Raw genomic sequence first — 14,069 nt, forward strand, 5'->3', positions numbered from 1 at the left:
TCTGTAGTGGACACTGTGATGGGAGGGGATCCGTGATTCCACCCTTGATAAGTGTAACTTGACATAACAGTCCTGTACAAAACGGATCATTTAAACCAGCAGGGACTACAGACCCTTTGGAGACAGAGGGAAAGTGGTTACTTGGATCCAAAAGAAGGGAAAAAGGGTCCCTGTATTTTGCTTGTCAGGACAAGAGACCTGGTTAGGAAAAAGGATGGATTTTTAAAAATGCAGCGCAGGTGTGAGCAGCACCAGTGGCGAGAGCAAACCGCTCCCTCGCTCTCCTCACACCAGCCGCTGCCCGGACCGAGCAGGAAATCTGCTCAAAACACTCAGGCTGTCTAGCTCTGCCTAAGCTGTGCTTGGGATCTAAGTAGTACGGTGTTTCCTATGATCTTTATTCTAAAAATATACTTTTGGAGATAGGAAGGGAAAACCTTGTTAAGCTCACTTGGCTTTCAGGAGCCAGATAGCTGTGGTCATTTTAATTTTCTTCCATGAAAACATAAAGAAATACATACCTAGCTACAACTCACTTTGGACCAGCATCCTGCTCGCTCAGGACTCCCTGTTGTTAGGCTTCCCAAGCAAATGCAATTTCCAGTGCAAATGCAAATTCCCCCCGCAATTTCCCCTTAAACTCAGAAGAGCTGTTTGGTTTCAAAACACGAAAACAAAAGCCCTGTTGATAATCTCCAATGCATTTTTCTTTATCCAGGGACCCCCAGGACTGCCAGGTGTGGCTGGACCTCCAGGGCCACCAGGACAGAAGGTATTTGCTCAGCACTCGCAGAGCTGAGGGACACACACGAGCAGTCCACAGAGAATTCTGCCCCAGTGCTCCTGTTGTTCCTGCGCAGCACTGTCGGACTGTCCCGCTGGCTTCTACCGCTCCTCCTCACGCACAGTATCCTGAAAGCCCCTTTTCCCACAATGATAATGCCTCATCTCAAAGATGAAGGATCCTTTCTGCTTGCTCTCCCCTTTAGGAAGCGGTTTAGGGCAACTAATCTCTATGCGAGGATTATGTCAGCTGGGGACTATGTTATAGCACCGGGACCCTGAACTCTGTCAGGGTAAACCAGGCTGGTGAAATTCTGAGGCAGTCACAAATGTATTGTTTTAATGGGGATTTCTGTGCTTTTTTTCCTGGGTCAGCTAGTTACCAGGGTCCCTGCAGACTACTTTGCAATGCCCACCATTCATCATCATAGTGCCATGCAGGAGGACTCAGAATAGCTGCTTTTGAACTGCCCAAGTACCACAATTCTGTGTTTCAGGGTGAAATTGGCTTGCCAGGTCCTCCAGGCCACGATGGAGAAAAGGTGAGACACGGTGCCCCTGCGGACTGCTCTTTCTTTCGGTGCTCTTATCTGGAGGTAGTGTTTTTCCATCTCTCACTGCCGCTGCACAGCTGCTTTTCCCACGTGGGGCAAAAAAATATATTTTGCTTCACAAAAATGAGCATTCATGGTTTATCCAAGTCCCAGCTTACCAGGAGCAGCTGGGACGGCATGGCAAATGCACTTTTGTCCTTCCCACGACTCCTCAAGTGGCATCGCTGTGAGGAAGAGGATGAGCAGTGAAAGAGTTTTCAGGCCAGGGGGTTGCTCTGCAGGAGTAACCTTAATGCTGTCGGCAAATGTGTCACTCTGTGTGGGTTTATTTTAGGGACCACGTGGCAAGCCTGGAGAAATGGGTCCTCCCGGACTGCCAGGAAGGGATGGACCACCTGGAATAAAGGGAGAGCCAGGCCATGTTGGGGCCACAGGAGAAAAGGGCGAGAAAGGAGAGCCAGGACAAGCCGGCTCACCGGTGAGTAAACCAAAACCTCTCGGGGCACTGCTTGGTATTTAGGTTATGGGGCAAAGCCCTGGGACTTCTTAGGTACCTCAGAGCCCCTCTGAGGTGGGTGCTGGAGGCCCCTCGCTGCTGTTTTATCAGGTGAACTGATACAGACAGCAGGTGTTGGCTGCCTGGCAGATGTGCTGGAGCGGCTGTCCCCGGCTGCCCGCCCTGCTCTTTGGGCACTGTGTCTCTCCCTCAGCTTGCTGCCTGGTGTATTGCTCATGCTGAAACGCTGCTGTAAGCAAGCAGGCCTGACCGTGAGCAAGGCAGCTGAGGTACCAGCACACACGCCCTCCTGGGGGGCAACTGCATGGGGTAAGTCCCTGCATCCCTGCCACTAACTGGGGCAGGGTGCCCAGTCCCCCATTTTCAGTCTGTCACAACTTCTGTGCCCCCAGCACCAGCCAAGAGGATTTTATGCGATAAGTTTCTGCCTCTCTACCAGACTGCTAGGATAAAACTCTTGCTGTCACAACAGGCAGCTACTGTGAGCAGAGCAGGGAGGCAGGAAAGCGGTCCTTATCCCCGCTCTGGTGACAGGCACATCTACAAATGACAGGAGGGTGTCCAGGCATTTGTACATGCAGTTTCAGTGCTAGTGGAGCCCTGCATTTCCATGGGCGTCTGACGGTTGTGTGTGGTTTCCATTGTGTTCCTGGGATGATGATAGCCAGTCTCAGGTCTTGCAATGATGTCTGGTATGTCTGCTTGACTTAGTTGTGCAAAAAAAATCCACAAATCTTTCTTGATCCATAGGGTCTTGATGGCCCCACTGGAGAGAAAGGCGAGCGAGGCGACCAAGGGATTCCAGGACCGTCAGGATTGCCGGGTCCCATTGGACTCCCAGGATTGACAGTAAGAGTGAAAAAAGACGGGCTGCTCTTTCCTGTTTGGCAAAGAAAAACAGGTGTAGAAAACCACACAAGGGGGTGTTTCCTATAGCACTGAGTATCTCAGGAGCATCAGACCCCTTAGTCAGGTGCTCAGGTGTCACCGAATGTCCTGTGGCACTGCTGTTGGGCAGCCATGAGGTACCACTCTTTGCTGGGTGTCTCCTCTGGAAGCAGAGGCGCAGCAGAGCTACAGGTGAGCTGTCTGTGAAATACATGATGTGTTCCCATTCCTCCTCTGAGGAACCGCTGCTTCCCTGCATGTGGGTGGGTCACAGATGGCTTCTGGTGGAGCGAGACCCCGGAGCGCAGCTGGTGGTGACAGGGCCTGTTCTTGTGTGCAGGGAGAGAAGGGCGAGCCTGGGGAGCGCGGAAACAAAGGCAATCCGGGAGAATCGGTAGGTCACCTTCCTCATCTTCCTTCTGCAAACTCGGCCGCAGCGGAGGGATGATCTGGCAGCGGTGTTGCGGAAAGCCAGCACATCCCATCCTTCTATCACACGCCCTTCGCTAAAGACAGCAGAACTCATCCTGTGGGACCGAGCCAGCTCCAGCTCCTGGTGCCCTACTTCTCCCTTACACGTGATTACTTGTCATGAGCTGGATTTTTCAATAATGAATGTCTAGGGAAGAATAGAAGCTCATGGAAAGCATAACAAATATTTTCCTTGGCACTTTCAGTGCAGAGATTTCCTGAACGATACTTCCATGTGTCTATCTATATATATATATATTTCAATTTATTTTGGGTTCTTCCATTTGTTTCTTCTCCCCTCTGAACTTATCCCTGGCTGTTGCGGCACCCTGCAGCAAGGAGCCCTTGGGCTATCGGTACGCTCTGCATGTGTGGAGCCAGCCGCCTTCTCTCCTACCTCCTGAAACAGCTGCTTGCTGTTGCCCTTGTGCCTTCTTGCAGGAACAGTGGTAGAGTAGTGGGAGTGAACATGTTCCTGAAAAGAACCACACTGCTTTCCTCCCTCATAAGTCTCTGCAACTGCTGCTGCTTCTCAGCCCCTCTGTCCTTGATTGCTGCCACCTCTTAACACAGTCCTTAGGGGGGGTCCAGGTTTCCAAGGCCAGCAGGGCTCAGCTGTGCCCCATCTCCCCTCTCAGCAGTTCCCCGTCACCTCTGAGGGCAGCAGACTATGACAGTAACTTCTCTTGCATTGCTTTCTAGATACCTGGTCCCCCTGGACCCCAAGGCCCACCAGGACCTCCAGTAAGTTGAGAGTGATTCACCTGAAGAGCAAAGCACTGGGAATGAGGATAGAGTGGGAAGTGGCTGGGGAGGACTCTGGGTGGAGAAAACATCCAGAAACACTGTGGTGTTGGAACAGGAACGTGGTTAGGATCACTTCCAAAACCACCCCCAGGGCAGGTCAGAGCTACGATGGGCTGGGTGGGTAAAGAGAGAAGGTTGCGTTGGTCTGAGATGAAAGGGAAGACAGTGGCAAGGCGGGATGGATGGGATTAAAGGGATCAACTGCAAAAATGGTCTTAATAGCAAGGCTGGCCTGCTGCCAGGTTGTTCTTGGCATGAGCCGCCTCTTTACCAGATGAGAACAGTACATGAAGTGCGCTTCACACAAATGAAGAGGCCCCTGGGCTAAGCATCTGTGCCCTCTGCATGTCAGAAAGCGAAAGCTCTGTGCTGCACGCTGAACTGGGACACCTGGGTTTTAAAGCACGTCCTTAAACGTGACTCATTTTGTCTCTTGTCCCACATACAGGGTCTTCAGGGCCTCCCAGGGCCGAAGGTAAGGCTGCAGAACACTGCATTCTGAACTTCTGCTAGACTGCCCCAGGTGCAAGAACCTTTCAGTAAGAACTTTCTAGCTTGCAAACACTATTTGGCATCTTGGTAAGAGGACAAGCACTTGTGAGTATGTTCTTGAAGGAAATGGATTAGCAGCTCTCACTTTAGGACCCAGAAAACTGGTCATTTTCTCCAGTTTTCACCCAGAGAAGTGGGGACTCGCTACCCTTGGAATGTAGTTGAAATCTCTGTCTGAAGGGCGAAGGTCTGTACGGCGGGATGGACAGCCTGTCGTACAGCCCTGAGTAACCGAGCTCCAGCTCAAAGCCAGCCAGGTTCTTCAACCTGCAAATTCTGCTGTAAACCCACCCAAGAACTTCACTGTTCGTGGTGATCAGAAGCTTTTTAATCTCCATCTCCACGTGCTTATGTTCGGCCTGCACTGTTGGTTTGCCTGCAGTAAAACGGGTCATCTCGATGAAAAAAATACTTGAGTGGAAATCTTCAAGGAGCGCTGCATTTTTCCTCTGACGTTATTCTTGATGAAGATTGGAAAATGTGGCAAATGTCTGCTGGTTATGCTCAGTATTTGGCTGCCAGCGCTATTTGGTTGCTAATGGGATGGTATATTTATCCTGATTTGTCTTGCAAGTGTTGATTACAGATATAGTCATGTCTTGCTTCTCTGTAACTCAGCAGCCACTGCTCCCAAGGGCCTGGGAAACTTCCCAAGGTGCAGTTGTCTCTGGAGTATGTGCCAAACAAACGCAGATGAAAGTCCTGCGCAGCACAGCCTGGATTATATACAGAAATACTGCCCTGGTTTCTCCTTGAACTGAGGATCCACGTAGTCTTAATTAGCAGGTGCAAAGAGATGTCTAAAATGAGGAGGGTTTTGTTCCATCCCTGCCATTTGTAATAAGTATTTATAAAGAGGCTTTCGGTGGTGGCAAGGAAGAGCGCTTCACACCCTTTGCAGACGTGTCAGGAACAGTGACTCCGCTAGGTGTGTGCCTGAGCCACACGGTGTCCTGGGGCCCGTGTTTGCGTGGGAACGGAGTGCCGGGGTGAGCCGTGCTGAGCTACGGCAAGCACGCTTACTGCTGCCGGGTGACCCTGCTTCTGCCAACGCCTCTGTTCCAAAACGCAACCAAAATAGTGTTTTAAAATGGTGGGGCAGGGGGTGCGAGGCTTCGGGTTGTGCTCTGAATTTGTGACAAAGGAGTATTTTGTTTAATAGTGCTTTCTAGTTTATAATACAGAATGTAAAAAATACCATTGGAAAAGGAATGATGATTTTTTTTTCCTAAATTTTGAAACTGATACCTTTGCATTTACAAAAACAGACACCTGTCATTCACTTGCCCCTTAAGATGTAACCCCACCCTACCAGACAACGTCTGGTCACTTTTATTTACCCGTGGCAGTCCACGGGCAGTGAGCTCAGCTCCCCTTTGACCACCTTTGCCCACGGGGCCTGAGTCTCCTCTTGCTGCCTGTGGCTCAAATCAGCTGCCCACGCAGAGGTCATCTGCCTGACGCTGCTTCTCTTCAGACTGGGCCGAGAAATGGGGCTAAAGCATCACTGTGCGGCCCTTTGGATTCTCTCTGCTGCTTCAGGAAGGAAGGAATGCTTGTTATATAAGTGGTGTTACAGTGGGTTTATTTTCTGCTCCATCCTTCCTTTAGGGGGAAGCAGGGATTGATGGAATGAAAGGAGAGAAGGGTGCCCAGGGTGAAAAAGGAGACAGAGGGCCACTGGGATTACCCGTAAGTATCCAGGAAGCAAACTTGTATCAGCTGTAAAATGATCCCTCAATAGGAGACGCATGCCGGGATTTGATATGTAAAGTCAAAGAAAGAGACGACCTATAAATATCTGTGCCTTTGCTTTTTAAACTTAAAGCCTCAGTTTCTGTACAGAACCTTCATCTTTTAGATCTGTTAAATAGATCAGTGATCGCTTTAAATCTTCCTGCCTCTGTCAGGATCGGGGAAAGCAAGCAGCAGCTTTCCTGTGCGTTCTTTGCACTTCAGAGCAATGAATGGGGCAAGACAGAAACAGAAGTCAAAAAGAGGTGGAAAAGGAAGCTCCTTCCCAGCAGCGTGCCACCCGGGCCAGGCTTTGTACAAAAGCTTGCTGGTTCTGAACGCACCCGGCGGCTTCACTACCGAAACTTTCCCGTCACTTCTGCGATAGTCGATGCTTCCCCGATGCGCTAGAAGCCTCTGCTGTGTTCCCGCTGTACGTGAACCCAGCCGCGCTAGACCGGTGTTAGTGCGCTGCTTTGCTTGGCGTGAGGGAATTTGGGCAGAATGACGGGGAAGCTACAGGAGCTTTAGATACAATCCTGAAGACTTTGTGAAGCTCCCAGCTGGCATCTGCTAAAAGCCTCTTCACCCGGTGGCTGAGACTCAGCCGACAGCTGGTAATGAATCACTGGTAACTCAGTCCCACCCAGTTGCTCTCTCATAAAAAGCACTTGCTGAATGTACTGCCTGGAAACCAGCACCGCACAGCGTGTCCTGTGCACCGTGTGACTTTGTCAGCCTATGTTCGATCACCCAGATCCCTCGTCCCGACTTCGGCTGAATCGTGCGTGTCTTTGTAAAATGTTTTCCTCTTGTAGTTGTGCTACCCAGCAGTGACCTTCCAGGGCCTGGATGCTTTTCATCTGACTCTGGGCACTCGAGTGAGCTCATGGCCAGGGTGTTCACTGCGGCTCCACCCAGAGCCCCTGGGCAGAAAGCGATGCTTTCCGAAGCCTCAAATGCGAAGGATTGTGCTTCAGTGAAGCTGGGAGAAGTAAAAACCCATTTTTCCTTGAGAAACGTGAATGGCAGCTTTCTATGTCAACATTTATTTGCTCAAGTAAGATCAGAGAGGTATCGTGGACCTTGTGTTGCTCCTCAGAGCTACCTAACTCCATCAGCTCTTCCAGGCCTGAGCCAGGGTGTTTTCAGCCCATCAAACTAAACGCAGTGCCAACCAAGTACTGAAATGTTTCAAAGACTGACTCTGTATAAACCCCGGAGCCGGATCTGCTGTCTTCTCATATGTTACTTGGGGCTTGACATCATGCCAGAATTGCAGGATGTTTTGGCACTGATTGTCTGCAGTAGCCTTGAGCTTCTCTGTGTGGCAGGCAAGCCAAGGAAACTGTCATACTCAAGCGGAGGAAAACTCAGTATTTGGTACCTATGTTCTACCAAAGCTTTCTCTCCTGGCCGCTCTGAGATGAGGCACCGGGCTAGATGGGCCTTGGCCAGAACCACTGTCAGATCTTATGGATGAGGAAACTCAGGGCAAGAGCCAAGCGGACAGAGAAGGGCCACTTAATCTGCTCTGGTGACACAGGAAGATAAGCCACCTGTTTTATAAGCCTCCAAACTGATGGATATAGAGTGGAGCAAGCGTGCATGCCTGTTTCTTGGAAGGAACGGGAATGGCTGATGGCTCTGCACTGCTTGTAAATGCCTCTGTGACCACAGGCCCCTGAGCCTTGCGCCTCACCCGCGTGGCCCAGCCTGCCACGAAGGCAATGCAGTTCCAGCTCCGCTGGCACCTTGTTCTTTTCCTCACCTGTCACAGAACAGCTTTTTCCTCAGGGGTTTTCTCGGTGGCACTGAGAAAGGGACATTTGTGTTCTTAGGGGAGTCTGAAAGTGGCAGGTCACTATTATATGTATTCAGTGTTTCTATGTTTTTGTTGGTTTGCTTGTAAGTACCACCACCTGTCCTTGAGATGTTCATTTTTGTTTATTGCAAGCATATGTTTGTCCTAAGTCACTGCATCACTCACGTCTCCCCTCTCCTCTCGCCTTGTTTTTGTTAACCCCACCCCATCTGTTCAGGGTGCTTCAGGTTTAGACGGCAGGCCTGGACCACCGGTGAGTTCTGTTTCTCCATTACCTCACGTTCCTTCTCCCCAGTATTGTGACTCGTCTCGTCTTTTCCACCAGAGTCTCGTTTACCCCAGGAATAACCTTATTTTCTCCAGCGCAGGCTTGTGGGGGGGTGGGGGTTAAACTCAGACTGAGAAGTGATGTCCATGCTTGTCTTTTTTTGATGCTACAAGCCGGGATGCTGGGCTCACAGCCTATCTCTTCTACTTTATCTCAATAACAAGACGAATGAAATCTCTGCATGGTCTCGTGATGCTCTGTTCTCCAGCTCTCTTTGCGGTGAGGGGTCTCCCTCCTGCTGTTCTCCATGGCAGCCTTGCTTACCACCTTTTCACGACAGTAGCTCTTCGGTTTTGTCTTGGGCACAATAATACCAGTGTGTTTTGTCCCATGAGCAAAAAGCTTTGTGTGTTGTTTTCACACACGGTGCTTAAGGCTGCATTGCCGTTCCACCCTTGTACATACAGTACACGTGCATCTGAGAGGCAGTGACATCCAACAGTGGAGCAGGAAGAGGCAAGAGTCCCACTTCTTGTCGCCAACTGCTGTGAGATGTGGAGTAAATAAACTCCTTGTGCCAAAGCTTCTCAGTCTGTCAAATTCAGACTGAAACAAGTGATGCTAACCCGGTTCTGCAAACCGTTTGCTAGTCCGTGGTAACAACTATTAAAAAAGGGCCAAGTATTTTTAATCCCTGTTGGGAAATCATGCATCACTCATGTACAATCCATTTGGCTATTTAAAAATAAAAGGCAATTTTGTGTAACTGGAAATAATTGAGCCACTCAAACTTCTGAACAGAATCTGAATGGCAGCTTGTACCCTCACTTGTTTTGGGGAAACAGTGAATCTAAATTTATAAATATGCAGGTGAGAGCTCAGTGCATTTCCTGGCACTAAATCATCTTAAAATGATCTGTATGCGTAGGCAATTAAGATGTCCACGATGTGAACTCCTGTGCAGGGATGGAAGGAAAACCTGGCTTGCCTCACTCCCTTCCCTGTGCTGAAGTTGTGCTGCACAGATCGTGTCTGCCGAGCTCTCCTGCCCCATGAGTCGCCCTGCTCACGCCACAGGGGCTACTTCAGTGACAAAGGATTGCAAGCTCACTTTGGAAAGTGCGAGAGCCTTTTCCTCATAGCAGTTAGAAAAAGATTTCCCCGTTTCAGAAGCTTCATGCTTTGTTCTTCCCAGAAGGCAGGTTATGGGTCTCGAAAGTGTCCCTTTCCTGAGGCTCCATGAAGAAACTGTAAGTTTGGGATGCTAAGGAGAGATGGCCCCTGTGTCAAGTGGTTAGCAAAAAGAACGGGTTTTCTTCCTAGCACGACAGAGTCTGGCGGAGCGACACAGATGGCCAAAGGAGACAGGGACCGAACGGTGCCTCTCTGAGTCTGCATCTGCCTGTGTGCGTCTGCGCTCGCCTCTGCCGCATGGCGGCGTCTTCCGGCTTGCGTGACCGATGGCTGCCTGCCACCCAGTAACCGAGCTCTTCTGGTTTCCTCAGCTCCACGGGGAAAACAGAAAATAAGGAAATAAAGAAAAAGGAAATGGTTTATCCTATATCTAAATGGCCTTTATTCTGGTACAGCTTTCAGCCTTGTCTGATATAAACCAGAGAGGAAAGATTCCCTCCTGTGGAATGGTAGAAATAAGTGCCTGCTGTAACGATTGTCAAGAGATAGTTTCAAACTTTAAAAAAAGGCTCTGTAAGATGGTGCTGGTGTGATCTGACATAGTGGCTCCCATGTTCTTCAAACTGCCTATAACAACTGCTTCAAAGCCATTGCCACCACCACTGAAAGCTGTAGTGATGCGAGATGCCTCCCACCGCCAGGCTGTCCTCCCCGGCTGTGCTTTTCCCTAAAGGAGCAGCAGTGTCTCCTGGCCTTAACGAACCCCCACAATAAAAACGTCCTGATGTGTTTTCCTTCCTACAACTACAGGGCACTCCAGGACCAATCGGGGTTTCGGGACCAGCAGGACCAAAAGGAGAAAGGGTGAGTTTCATTCAGAAGCGACCAGCGCTCTGTGACTTTTTTGAATGTGCCCCAGCTCCCTGGGACAGAGAAGCTCCAGGTTTTCCTAGAGCTGGAACTGCTCACCCCATGTGCATACAAGACCCTCAGCTGGGCCTCTGATTTTTGAGTATCTCATCCCTGGGGTTTCTAGGTGCTTCGAAAACATCCTTTACATTTCATCTATGGCACTGCTGTGCTGCACTGAATAGCAGTGTAATGATTTCTACTCTTTTGTCTCCGTTTCAGGGCAGTAAAGGAGACCCTGGAATTGCAGGACCAATGGGGCCCGCGGGGCTTCCTGTAAGTATGAGGACACCGCGGCTTTATCTTCAGTGCCCGTTTCCTTGCTGTGGTTGGTAACTTATTATGCTGCTGTAATGCAGCATTTGCAATTTCAGCTGGGTTAGGTGTTAAAAAACCAAAGTTACAAGCTTACGTGCACATGGGAGCAACAGAAAGGGCTCCGTAGCTTCCATGCAATGATTCAGAATGAGATGGATGAAGCTGAGGAGAAAGCTTTAATTCACCTTGGTGCTCAGACTACCAAGAGAAGCTGCATGGGGCTCCCAGGAGAAGTGTTGTAGTCCAACATGCTGCTCTGAGCACGTTCGCTCTGTCTGCCTTTCCCCAGCTCGGTGCCTGCCCCCCCCGCCCGAGGTGAGCGGGCCCGGTCCTGCTGTCGCGGTGACAAGAGCTGCTGGCAGTGAGGCTGTTGCCGCGGCCTGGGATTACTTTTTTACAAAATTAAGCTAGCGTTGGAACTCCAGATTTGTGCAGCCGTGGAGCTGCTGCTTTGTTGAACACAAAAATAATGACGTTTGCTGTTTTTTTCAGACTGCATTCTCTAAACTAGTTTGTGCTTTATTTGAAGAACCCTTAGAGTAGCGGTGGTGGTGTTACAGCCTGGATGGTCTCATGGAGATGAAGGAGAGGTTGTCTCTGGAAAAGTGCATGTGCTTGTTTTGTGTGGGGTTTTTGTTTGGCTGGTTTTGTTACCATAGAGCAACCGGTATGAACAGAAAACAAACTAACTCTTGGATACACTTTCTTCTTTTTGAGTGGGAATGCAATGGAGCCTACTTGCTTTAAAATATTTCTTCTCGTGTTGATGTATTTCAGGGTTTACAAGGTCTACCTGGTGACAAAGGAGTCCGGGTAAGTTCCCTAGCAAACTTCTTGTATTTAGTTACTAATGCCTTCACATGGTGATAGACCAGTTAACTGCTGAGCCAGCTCCAGTAGCTAACACGTAGTTCTGTCTGCTAGACCTTCATATGGGTAACTTTACAGGCTTGTATTTTATAAAGTGATACCTGTAGCTCGTATAATCACCTGGGACAGTGTGATACATCTATCTGAAAGATGTAGGAGGGGTTTTCTAACACGTTCTTTGTGATGGCTCTGTTCTCACTGAAGCATGGAACTTCATGTGTGGCAGAGTTAGGCCAACGTGCACGCTTTAGGAAATCCTGCTTGTCTATGTACTGATGCGTGTAAGGATTCCCTTGAGAATTAACTGAGGAGGAGTCAGTGCATCTTACTACATTACTTCTAAATTCCCCCTTCAACGTGAAAAAGAAGGTTGCCCTCTATCAAACAATCCTCCAGAGAATGTGGAATACAGACATTTGGAAAAGATAAATTAAATGAGTTTACCTTAAAGAATCAGAAACGAAGTGTCCTCAGGCATTGTCCTGAACGGACGCGATGGCGAGGAGCTGGGTCAAAGCCATTCAAGCAAGCGGCTGCTCTTCTGTCGCACCACCTGCGTCACGGGAAGACAAACGTTACTAAAACGTGCGCGTTGAGGAGCACTTGCTTCTTCATCAGGCTTTCCACACATGAGGAATTTCTTGCCTCTTAAGGCTCTGAATCTTTTTGATAAGAACAGTTGAGAGCTATAGCTGAATATAATTTATATTCAGAAATATAAATGATTTATGGATTAGTCTTACTGAGATTACAATTGCATAAACATGCCAAGCAGTTCAGTGTAGCGCACGTGTATGTCTTTATGCACGTACTTACACATACACATATACCTTCTCTTCCTAAGGCTCTGGGATCACCGGAGTTTTTCTGAAAACTTCAAGTTTTACAGTGCATGTGCCCATGTGGCCATTTCTTATATGAATTTGCTTTTGATACATAGTGGGTGTTCTTTATCTGTCCTTTATCTGCAATGTATTTCTGACCTTACTCTGCACAGAATGGCCAGTTTTGGAAAGCAAGTAGCCAACTGGCATCTTAAACTAGGGGAGAAAGGCCCAAGTTTCATAGGACTTCCAAAGTTCTCCCCTTTTTTAATCATTGCAATTCTGGCTTCGCTGCTTCTTCATTCCAGTGTGTTTTGCTTTGGTTGTGTGGCTTCTAAACAAACAAATAACCTTAACAGAATTCCTGGACTTTTCCAGCTGGTTTGCAAACCGGGTGTTTTGTTAAGAGCGGGGTCTCTGGCTGGCCGCAGGCAGACTGGCCAGTAGGGTCACAGAGCGCTGGTCGCTTCTGAAGGAAACTCACCCTTTCTCCTTTTGGTCCTGCTGATCCGGAAACCCCAATTGGTCCTGGAGTGCCCTGTAGCTGTAGGAAGGAAAACACATGAGGATGTTTTTATTGTGGGGGTTCGTTAAGGCCAGGAGACACTGCTGCTCCTTTAGAGGCCAGAGCTCTCACACAAAAGCAAAGGAGATCTGGGAGGCACTGCACCTCGTTGCAGAGGCCGGGCTGGCCATTGGGCTGGCCATTCTGCTGGCCCCCAGGCCTGCACGCGTTCTGCCTCCCTGCAATCCATGTTTGGAAAACAAGCGTGAGAAACTCGGGACTGGAAACGGGCAAATGCAGTATCTCTGCATGGTGAGGTCCCAGAAATGACCGTGTTTCCCGCAGTCTGTGCACAGGGGCTTCCCCTCGCTCCTGCCCTCCTGCACAAACTGAGAACAGGTCACTGCCACTTACAGGAGTTGAACGGCACCCGTGTTCATTTGGAACACCTCTCTTTCAGACAGCAGCAGCGTGCACCGAGATGAAGAATTTCAGTGCCAAGCACACAAAACATGAGAATTGGCTTTGCAGAAACCCTCTGTCACTTTAGGCAGAGCGGTGCTTTTCAACCCCCAGACGTGCCTGTGCCGCCCCTTGTTCGGCGTGTGGAGTGGAGCACGGCGGGCCTGGGACGGGGTGATGATGTTGTGGCACCAGGCAGTGACGAGACCTGGTGGCCTTTCGAGCAACCCAGCTGAAAAAGTGTGAACCCTGATCTTGTGCTACCAACCTCACATCTTCACTGTTATTTTAATGCCTTTTTGTTTTCTTGTGTGTATGTGCATCTTCCTCGCTCCTACAGGTCCACCCTTGTCCCCTTTATCCCTTCCTCCTCCTCCGCCTTTCTTCCTGGTCCTTCCTCCAGAACAGCCCATGCCGTGTTTGCCTGGATTGTCCTCTGTGCCAGCGCTTGGTTCTGGGTGAAGTCTCCTCCTTGCCTCTCCCACCCATTTCTCTCACCAGCCTTGGGTTTAACACTTTTTTAAAGAACCACCAGCAGCCTGTGCTCTCTGACTTTTATCCCTTAATTCCCTTAACCTCCTAAATTCAGTTCTCTGCGCACAGCCCCTTCCCCTGTGTCATGCACAGCAGCTTTGAGAATTTCCTCTG

General features: G+C 49.5%; 1 protein-coding gene and 1 long non-coding RNA gene across 27 annotated transcripts in view; one reads left to right on the top strand and one right to left on the bottom strand.

Moving 5' to 3' along the window:
• The window catches only part of COL13A1 (collagen type XIII alpha 1 chain), a 64,299-nt gene that overhangs the window by 36,608 nt on the left and 13,622 nt on the right, over window positions 1–14,069 (top strand). For 17 of the 21 annotated variants that reach the window (XM_065067993.1, XM_065067992.1, XM_065067994.1 and 14 more), the window contains 12 exons: window positions 719–772; window positions 1,281–1,325; window positions 1,672–1,815; window positions 2,605–2,703; window positions 3,083–3,136; window positions 3,916–3,957; window positions 4,469–4,495; window positions 6,184–6,264; window positions 8,349–8,384; window positions 10,344–10,397; window positions 10,665–10,718; window positions 11,538–11,573. In XM_065067993.1, the coding sequence (XP_064924065.1) occupies window positions 719–772; window positions 1,281–1,325; window positions 1,672–1,815; window positions 2,605–2,703; window positions 3,083–3,136; window positions 3,916–3,957; window positions 4,469–4,495; window positions 6,184–6,264; window positions 8,349–8,384; window positions 10,344–10,397; window positions 10,665–10,718; window positions 11,538–11,573 (726 nt within the window). The remainder of the gene's footprint in view (window positions 1–718; window positions 773–1,280; window positions 1,326–1,671; window positions 1,816–2,604; window positions 2,704–3,082; window positions 3,137–3,915; window positions 3,958–4,468; window positions 4,496–6,183; window positions 6,265–8,348; window positions 8,385–10,343; window positions 10,398–10,664; window positions 10,719–11,537; window positions 11,574–14,069) is intronic. The other 4 variants (XM_065067997.1, XM_065068014.1, XM_065068001.1 and 1 more) reach the window with 1 other exon arrangement.
• Window positions 1–14,069, bottom strand: part of LOC110361651 (uncharacterized) — a 44,888-nt gene that overhangs the window by 10,551 nt on the left and 20,268 nt on the right. For all 6 annotated transcript variants that reach the window (XR_010473572.1, XR_010473573.1, XR_010473570.1 and 3 more), the window contains exons 3-4: window positions 12,939–12,998; window positions 12,075–12,183 (exon numbers count right to left, since the gene is read on the bottom strand). This is a non-coding gene — a long non-coding RNA (uncharacterized LOC110361651). The remainder of the gene's footprint in view (window positions 1–12,074; window positions 12,184–12,938; window positions 12,999–14,069) is intronic.

This window comes from Columba livia, chromosome 6 (assembly GCF_036013475.1).
Source record: "Columba livia isolate bColLiv1 breed racing homer chromosome 6, bColLiv1.pat.W.v2, whole genome shotgun sequence".
In the NCBI taxonomy this organism is placed as follows: domain Eukaryota; kingdom Metazoa; phylum Chordata; class Aves; order Columbiformes; family Columbidae; genus Columba; species Columba livia.